Source organism: Hyalella azteca, unplaced genomic scaffold (assembly GCF_000764305.2).
Source record: "Hyalella azteca isolate HAZT.00-mixed unplaced genomic scaffold, Hazt_2.0.2 contig12731, whole genome shotgun sequence".
NCBI classification, from domain to species: domain Eukaryota; kingdom Metazoa; phylum Arthropoda; class Malacostraca; order Amphipoda; family Hyalellidae; genus Hyalella; species Hyalella azteca.
In genome coordinates, this window is record NW_025942681.1 from 1 (window position 1) to 10,025 (window position 10,025).

A 10,025-nucleotide genomic window follows, 5' to 3' on the forward strand; every position below is an offset into this window, starting at 1 on the left:
GGTACCGTTGGATAGGGCAGAATGTCAGCTTTAAAATTAGTATAAAAACCGAAAAAGTAAAAATTTTCAATTTTAGGGTAGACGCTCCCCTTAACGTTATAACCCCTTACTTATAACATCTCGCAGTTTGTTGTGCTGGACCTCATCTTCGTCTCTATAGCCTCGAGGTGCCATGAGCGTTAGAGCGTTCAGTGGCCCTGCATGGCCAGACTTCGTCACGTCCTCGCCTGATGCATGACACAAAAAAGCGGTCACGTGAAAATAGTTACCGCTCAATTGAGCCGCTTTCACTAGTTATAATATTTTTCGTCAGATGCATTAATCCCCCTTAACACTTTGACTCCGATTGCTTCATCTCGTAATATTATTTCATTTGTTGTACTATAATGAAACAAGGTTGCCAGACAGTATTTTTTTCCGGACAAATTCCGCGATTTAGTTTTTTGTCAATTGCGTTGGTCGGCTAAAATTTATGATAGGGTTACTTCCTAGTTAAATTCAAATAAAAAGGAAATGGAATTTTTGCACTGGAACCTAAAAATATACCAGTAAATATTGAGTTATAGACCTTTTTTGGCCTTTTATGTTCGCGGACTTGGCCGTATTTTAGGCCATCTGGTAGCCCTTAATTATGCACCGCTACGTCCTGGAGAAATACATTTCGTGGTACGCATATGTACCACTTCGGAGTCAACGTGTTAATGCTAATCGAGTTGAAATGCATTGTAACTTGAGTTACCATAAGTAGACTAGGGTCAATCTCTATACACCATCGACTGCGGACATTTCAGGGTAAAAATGCCATAGATTTTACATCAAAATAACACCTATCAGCTTGGTTAAACTGTCTCTTAGGATTTGTAGGAGAACTTACCTGTGAGGTCGGGGTTGGAGCGCCCTAAGCAAGGCACTGCGTCGGGGTTGGAGCGCCCTAAGCAAGGCCCGGCGTCGGGGTTGGAGCGCCATAAGCAAGGCACGGCGTCGGGGTTGGAGCGCCATAAGCAAGGCACGGCGTCGGGGTTGGAGCGCCCTAAGCAAGGCACGGCGTCGTGCTGGAGCGCGTGCAGCTCGCAGACGCTGGGCGCGAGTGTCGTGTGTGTGGCGGCGCTGGCCGTGTAGCGCACCTCGATGGCGTGGCCGGCTACTGAATTTATTCCTTCACAAGAGAAGGATTCTTTGGATGATGAACTCTTCCTTTGCAGTCCTTTGGAAAGCGCTGCATTTTTCGAAGAAGGTTTTGAAAATAATGTCATGTTTTTCATCGATTCTTTAGGAAATTGCTTATCGCTAGATGGCTCCTCTATGGAAATAGTTTTCTTAGATTCTTTAGAAGGCACTGGGGAGAGGTTGGAGGAGTCTATGATTGTTGAGGTTATGACTTGTTGTTGTTTTTGTTTACTTGCTGCTCCGTCGACTGACGTTGTCTTGAGTTCGAGTTTCCGGCGCCTTAGAAAATAAGTTGACACTGCAATCGCCAGCAAACCTGTAGAAACAGCAAATTCGTCCTTAAAAATATTAACAATAAGCCACAGAAACGAAATAATAGTAAATCATTGATTAAATGATTAACTAAGAAAAAAAAATGTCTGAAATACTGCATTGTTGATTCAATATTTCATGATATTTACAGGGTGTATGCATAAGTGTGTTGATAAGTACATAAATAAACTGGTGTGTTAACTGACGTTAGCACAACTATTAAGACTGATCCTCGTATCCTGCGATGAGAAGACGCCTCGCCATAAATTTGGGAAGCGCTACAGGAATTGCATTAATTCTATGAATTTTTCCGTGTGAAGCAAGTTTATTCCCAGTGAAAATTTACAGAAGCGGCAGCTTCTGATTTGGATTACCAGAAGCTGTGGCGACTCTAAATTTTGTTAGCCAGTGAAAATTTACAGAAGCGGCAGCTTCTGATTTGGATTACCAGAAGCTGGGGCGTTTTCCAGCAATGCAGAGTAGGCCTGCTGATCTGGATTAACCTGAGAAGTTACACTGCTACGGGCAACTTCTTGTTTTTACACACAGCATTTAAAACCTGTGTTACCCTGCTCTTTGTAGAATGAATGAAGAGCATATTTTTGTGCCGGTAAATGATTTTCCGTCACGATGAGTGATTTCGCTGTAAATTATTAATTTACGAAATTAAACATAAACATGGAACGATTTTAACAAATATACAAGGCTTCAAAATCATATTCAGTATGACCCAAGACAGCAGCGAGGGAGAAGGTGAAGGCCAGCAGGACAGGCAGGCCGCCGAGGGGGAAGGCCAAGGGTCCGGCCTGCTGCTCACAGTTGTGGCCTGCGTAGCCGCTAGTGCAGGAGCAGTGGTAGCCTGTGATACGGGGCGGCAAGTGTTGGTGTTGATGAATGGAAGTAATGTCGACAGTATTAACTCTATTACTTGGTAGGTAATGATGCATTGATGTAGGTAATTATTTGTAGGCAATGATGCAGACTCATCAATGATGCTGCGCATTGATGAGTCTGTAGTATTATGTTATATGACTCGACAGACTTGTTTTCATAAAATTCAAAATGAAATAAAACTGGGGAGTTAAAACTTGAAGGAACATCGAGAGAAAACAAGAAAAATGAGCAAAATTTATTCAGAAGAACTTTTTTACCTGAAACTGAATTGTATATTGCATTCATTGATTAGTAGAACCATTTCCATGCACATGAAGACGTGCACTTAACACAGCTTCTTGAGAAGAAAAACAGATCATTTGTATCAACGAGGAATAAATACGAACAAATTAAACCAAAGAAGACGATTTCTGTATACTATAACAGTAACGTTTATCGTCTATACATATGATAGATTTACCTAATATTAAACCTTATACGCAAAATGTAAACTTTTAAAACTCCATTATGAAGTCATGTTCGTCCTCAGGGTAGAGTTGATACTGTACCATGATACATAGTTGAGGAAAACTCCACTACTGAGGGCGCATATGCACACGGCAGTCATGCAACAGTCTTTATAGAAAAGTCGGTTAAAAGGCTCCAGGTATGATTATTCTTTTGTGTATCACCTTCAGCCAGCCTTACATGGCTGATTGGAATTTACAAGGACGCTATTGCATGAAGGTATTCAGCTGGAGGTCCGTATTCAAACTCCCTCAATTTACAGTGAAACTTGTGGAGAAACAGGGTATAATATCTCAAGGGAAATAGATTCCCTTCTGCTTTTCAATTAATAAATTTGTGCCGTGGTTCCAGGTTTGAAGTCTATATTTTAAATAATATAGGTACCTACTCATATAGGCACGTCTGGTGCTTGCAAGACGGAGTGTCGTTTGGAAAGATGTACTATAGAATTAATTAATGTTTTCATTTTAGTTCTGATGGTAAGAGTTACGCGCGCAATTTAACTGATGAAAGCTCATATCCCTTCAACCTGTCATGAGATAGTCTAGTTTGGCGGCTACATGCAGTGTGGACGCCGCGCCTGTAGGGATTGTCTCCTCTTACGGTATTTTCATCAGCACGCGGGGAAAATTATGGCTTATCTTTGGAAGTGGTTGCTCCTAAATTTGAATGCTGACATGCAAAACTACCGATGTTTTCCTTGAAATGGTATTCACAGACCATTCGTCGAGTTGCACACAAATTGATGAAACGTTTCAAAACGGCTTTTTCTGGCATTCTAACAAAGCCACACGATCTTTCTTTAGGGATTTTTGCCTATAGTTTACCTACTAAACTATTAATAATACTTTCAGCACAACGTAAATTGTCACAAATTATTAAATATGATTTTTGGGATCACGTTATGAATAAGCACCTCATACGTTCGTTACTCGGGTGTGTAATCTTAACAAGGTTAATTGAATGAAAAATACAAACAAATTAAGTGTATTTAAAATTCTTTTATAAATTATCATTCAATGTAGAAAAATACATTGCAAAACATTAAATCCCAAATGATAAGCTAAACATCTTAGTCAACGTTTTTTGCTGCAATATGATCACATAAGGCTTCAAAAGCATTTTGAGAGACGCTTTTTCGCCACATGAATTCTTGAAGATATGAATATAAAAAGGAATAGGGAGGATTAACAAAGTTATTCTACAAGGTTTATTCTGGGGAGCGTTTCAACAAGAAGGATATCCATACAAGGGTGCTTATTCTAACAAGATTCCCTTTTTTGTCTTTATGGTTGGTGCTTGTGAACAATTTTGTTCCCAGAGAGTCTGTTTGTCGAGTCAACGCCAACATGTAACTAGAAAATGAAAATAATGCATGATTACAGAATATAATACAATTTCCCGCTGAAATCTGTGTTTTTATTATAATGAATAGAAATATAGAATAATTTTCTCATGATGACCTTACCATTTTCTGAAATTTACTGTGAATCCATTCATTTCTTATAAATAGTTAAGTGATTAGAGTCGAACGGTCATTCATATCATGACCCAAATAAAAATTAAGGGTGGCGCACCGATGATTGTTGGTGGCGATAGCCGATTATCGGTGGCGTAACGGTGGGTGGCCAGATCTGCCGAAAATCGACAATAAAACTCGAATAAATCGAAAGGGTGGCGAGTATAGGTGGGGTCATCGATGAATTATCGAGGAGTTATAGGGTCTGAAACATCTATAGCATTGCAGAAAAATCTCTTGTGAGCCACCGATAACCGTTTGCCCAAACTGCACAGTGCACGAAGGTATAATTGCCACTGTAATTAATCCAACGTAGAAAGGTGTTATTGGGTTGCGGGTCATTCGAGATCATGACTTCGTTTTGTGTGCTTGGCTTTTAAGATTAAGTTCTGGTAAGAAAATTTAGCGTGAATTAGGTAGGTTCCAATAAAACTGATGGAGAGAAGCAAGGTGTTCAAAAAATTGTCGCGCCAAAGTGAAGCCACTGGCCATGTATCAGACTGTTCCTTATATAAATTGTCCGATATACAATGAAAAAATTTTGTTGCAATAAATAAACTTTTTCCATAGATGACGGCGAATCCAATTTTTCATGTTCACCTGAAATATTGCGTAAATTTATTGTGAATTTTGCGTATGCGCCAACTGGCTGTGTTGGAAGTAGTGCGATCAATTGAGACTAATTATTGTATCATTAAGTTTAAATTGTATGAATCAATCAAGTGTGTTCCATTATATATACAATATTCTAAAGATGCCCCATTTATCTAAACTCAAAAGCCGTACGTTAACGTAGTCGACAGCGGCTCGGCATCTTTGTAAAGCACAGCGGCTAGACATCGAGCAGCGAGCGAGTCCAGTAAGCACACGTTCATACCGGTTGGGTTGACTTGCCTCGCGTCGGCGTTGAGCTTCCTGCTTATCTTTACCATGTCCTGCTTGAAACATGTGCTTTCCGGGTAATTTGCTTGTCATAAAATTATCCTTTTTACGCAGTGGATACGAGTGAAAATTCGGTTATCCATCCTGACTTCGATTGTGAAATTTAATATACAGTCAGATAATTATTTAAATTTTAAGCCTAAATTTCTAAGAAAGTGGCCCCGGTATCTTTCATGCGCAAAAGACTGAAGATTAGGCTAGAGAAAAATAGTGACTAGAAGTGGTGCAGGTATTTCACGCCTGATATTTCAAAATAATCGTGTAATGAAATCCTTATTTCACGTCAGAATATTCTTGGTGAAAATATATCGAATCAAACCGCTGTCAGAATTGGTGTAATGTTGACATTATAAAACTTCGATGCTTATTAAGCATTTTCCCGTAGCCTTTGCTATGAGCTGAACCATCGTTCGATCATTATGGATAAATGAAGTTTCTTTCAGCGGGTGTTTAACTCGAATGCAGCAGCATGTTCAAATAAAATTGTTGATGGAACCATCTAATCATCACGGTGGCAGCATTAACCTCTCTCATTTGACGAAATTAATATTTGCAATACTTCAGTTAAATGTTTTAAAATTACTCGACTGCCATGTCCTCTCCGATGGCACAACGAGGTAGAGGCTCGGCTTCGCGTGCGGGAGATCGGAGTTCGAATCCTGCAGGCAGGGACTTTCTTCAAGTCGATTTCTCACACGGTATGTGTATGGTACTCTGATTATTTGTTCCTGCTACATGTCTGACATTGTTACCTGTAATGCCTTGGTGAACTTCCATACGTAGCCCTTAGAATGAGGATTGTATGAAGCAATATCAGAAAATAAGAAAGCATCGGATTTGAAACTGAATTAAAAATTTTTATCGACATAATTTTAAAGGTGGCTATCGGTGTCTCATAGATGCGCCACTGGTGCCAATGGGCAGTTATTGGTGGACGAAGAGTTTTACGGGTAGGGGGGCCATCGGCAGGTTATAGGTGTGGGATAGGTGGTGCACGCCACTCTTAATTCACTATATAAATCATAGTCGCTCCACCTATGGCGTCCTCTGATAGCCATCCTAAAAACAAAGGTGCTCCACTCATAATTTTTATTTGGGGACAGAAAAGGTCATGACAGAGAAGGTCATGACCTTTACTGTCATGATTTGAATGACCGTTCGACTCTAATCACTTAACTACTCATAAGAAATGAATGGATTCACAGAAAATTTCAGAAAATGGTAAGGTCATCATGAGAAAATTATTACATAATTAATAATTCAAGTTTAATGGACACCAAAGAGTGATTTATTATGAACAAATACAAGATTGTTTAACTTTAGTTCAGGATATCCCATGCAATAACTATTATTCGTCACGAATCTTATTTTTAAACCCAATGAGCTCCATTTCATCATGCAAATTGTAAATGTTTGACAGTGATAGTCAATTCTATGGTGCAAGTGATATATATCGATCCTTTCGCAACTTGGCATTCATACAAAATTTTCTATTCGAGATAGTTCGGGAAAGACATATGGTAACCAATGCCGGGTGCGCAGCCTATAGGGCAAAATAGAATGTTTCAACATTCATTTTCAATCTGGCATCATGTAGCGTTGAGCCAGAGATGTAATACTCGTTAAATAATAGATTTTCATTGTTGAAGTACCAATGCAAGGAATCAACAATTGAAACAAGATAATTAAGTATTCGATCTTAACCTGATCAGTTGAAAAATCTTACTTTGGGGTAAAGTTTCATACCTGGCACCGAGTTTGAGCACGAGGCGAAGTTGAGGCAAGGCTCGTAGCGACACTCGTCCACATCCAGACAGGAGGAGCCGTCGGGACTAAGCTGGAAGCCCTCGCCGCAGCTGCGGACCATGGGGCGAAAAAACGCTTTTTAGACCACAAACCGAAGAGAGTGGCATTTCTTCCAGCCCTATTGGCGCATGCAAGCTATATTTCAGAGGTTTTTACGAACAATTGACAACGGAAGGCATGCTGAACTGAAGTTTTGTGTGGTAAACTCCAGCGGTATTTTGTATAGAACGACTCGTCGGTGTTTGTTTTTACGGGACTCGACCCTGCGTGCTCTGAGATTTTTGGGGTTGTTTTGTTATGGCACAACAGTGCTTTGTATGTTAGGACAGCGTTGTGTGGGGCTGCGTTTAATGGTTTTGTTTTAGCAAAATAGAGCTCCGGAACCAAAGAGTTTCCTTTCATTATAATCCATGTCCAACCTAGCGTAATGAATTGATGTATACCTTCAGAAATGAGGCTGGAACTGACATAAACTTTTGTTCAGAATCACAAAGTGGTCCACTTGCATCCCGATTTTCAAAATTATTCATAACCGCGCACACAGTGAAGTCATGAATGCAATGAGAAGTCCCATAAAAAATGCCATCATTTATGCGAATTCATCTTTTAAAGGTTCGTTTGTATCATTTCATTGTGCCACAGGTGAAAGTTGTTTCCACCAAAAGTTATAGTTTAGACAATAGCTAAACCCAAATACTGACACAAAGATGCTTCTTACTCGCACTTGAACTGCTTACTCGCACTTGAACTGCTTACTCGTACTTGAACTGCATACTCGCACTTGAACTGCTTCCAAGTGTCCAGGCATTTGTAGGGCGGGGAGCAATAATTGTGTCCAAATACTGACCCAAAGATGCTTCTTACTCGCACGTGAACTGCTTCCAAGTATCCAGGCATTTAGACAATAGCTGAACCCAAATATGGACACAAAGATGCTTCTTACTCGCACGTGAACTGCTTCCAAGTATCCAGGCATTTGTAGGGCGGAGAGCAGGTGGCGTTGACACAGGCTGAAGGTGGCACGCACCCCGACGCCAGGTCCAGCGCAGCCTCCACAGCCCCCCAGCGGGTGGCGTTCAGGGCCGGGGGCATCGGCAGCCGTCGACCGTTCACACGCACGTCGTCCAGGCAGCCTGGGCCAATTAATGTGAGCTTTGAGGTACATTTTGGTTCAGTATCTTGATGAGAGGTTATGGAGTGAGAAGGCGAAGACACGAACGTCGAGTAAAAACCTTTGTCGAGTAAAAACCAATTCAACTTTCAAGCACGTCGTCCAGGCAGCCTGGGCCAATTAACACGAGCTTTGAGGTACATTTTGGTTCAGTATCTTTGACGAGAGGTTATTGAGTGAGAAGGAAAAGAGGGATCGGGAGCCATGAATATTTGATCATTGTTAAAATTGACCGAGACGTCATTTCTATGTTTATCAATTATAAGCATGTATCGTCTAAGCTATATCAGTAAAAAAATTGTGTCAGTAGGACCAGGAATAAGAAAAATCGAAATTGCTAACCTTCTTTGAAATTCGTGTGAATGACGGGCTTTTCGCCAACGGATCTGGGAGATTTACCGCCAGGATGAGGAGCATCCGCTCCCCACAAATGTTCATCCCGCCACTGCACAGGAGCGGCGAGTGATGACATTTCTTCCTCCTGTGACAGCCTCTGTAGCTCCCTGTCGCCGTCGTCTGCTGTCAGCTCCAGGACGTTGCCGAACCTGAGAGGACACGCGGCGCTCGTGGCTCAAGTGGGCAGCGTTTGGAAATTCACGTGAAAATGAAGCTAACGGCCGAGGCTGTATAGTTTTTTGGTGCTATGCAGCTGAAACTTGCTTCGTTACGAAGTCATGTACAGTTGAAATAAATAAGTTACATTTTGCATGTTCCATTTTCATACACATGAGCCTTACCTGGAGTCAATCAAAGTGCAAGTTAAGCTTAAAGATACACAAGAGCATAATTAAATTAAACTTTCATTACCAGGATTTACTCTTATAAGCCTTTTTTTAATTGTGTCATGTAAATTGCTTTTAAATGAGAATAATATGTGACCAATCTCATACGCGGAAATTATGAAAATCCCGCATTATTTTCATGTGTTATAATTGATGCATATATATGACAAGAGTACTTTACAATCTTTAATATTTATATTATCGCTGTAAAGCGTTTTTTGCTTATTTGGTGGCGCTGACAATAAATGGTAAGTAAGCATTTTTTCGCACATCGAGGTAAGACGATGCAAAAATAATACATAACAGCGACCCTCAACAGGCAGCGGAATATCACATCGCCAACACAATGAGAAGCATAAAGTAAGGCATAAAGAATTAATAGCGCTCAAGAGGCTTTATTGTACAACATTATGGCATACATGGTAAAAACGAAGCTTGATTCATAATAATAGTCTCTTTCAAGTGAAAACTTGCATCGCCTAGTGCCTTGAAGCACCAGTCTTAGCGACAATAAACTCAATTGTTTATGTTGTAGTAAACAATGAAGCAATGAGCAGCAATATTTCTCTTCATGCCATCACGCAAGATGCAACTTAGGCTTAGTGAAAATCTGTCACCTTAGAGGAGCAATTTTTCCTTGCGCGCTGTGTTGTAGGGTAAGCTTAGGCGCAAAGCCAGAATATGTTAAAAACCTCTCAAGTACAATTTCGTGCCACATGCCGTCATGTAGGGTACAGCTAATGCTCAGCAAGTTACCTCTTATCAGCAATGTCGTGCCACATGCCGTCATGCAGGGTACAACTAATGCTCAGCAAGTTACCTCTTAGCAGCAATGTCGTGCCACATGCCGTCATGCAGGGTACAACTAATGCTCAGCAAGTTACCTCTTAGCAGCAATGTCGTGCCACATGCCGTCATGCAGGGT

General features: G+C 40.7%; 1 protein-coding gene across 1 annotated transcript; it reads right to left on the reverse strand.

Moving 5' to 3' along the window:
* Positions 1–110: 110 nt before the first annotated feature.
* Positions 111–10,008, reverse strand: LOC125178786 (protocadherin Fat 3-like; the record flags this gene model as incomplete). Its single annotated transcript, XM_047883368.1, has 7 exons — positions 9,921–10,008; positions 8,661–8,863; positions 8,091–8,280; positions 7,088–7,197; positions 2,210–2,338; positions 875–1,483; positions 111–227 (listed from the first exon to the last, which is right to left on the reverse strand). Coding segments are annotated over exons 1-7 (1,384 nt in total), but the record flags the coding sequence as incomplete, so codon positions are not given.
* Between the last annotated feature and the right edge of the window lie 17 nt (positions 10,009–10,025).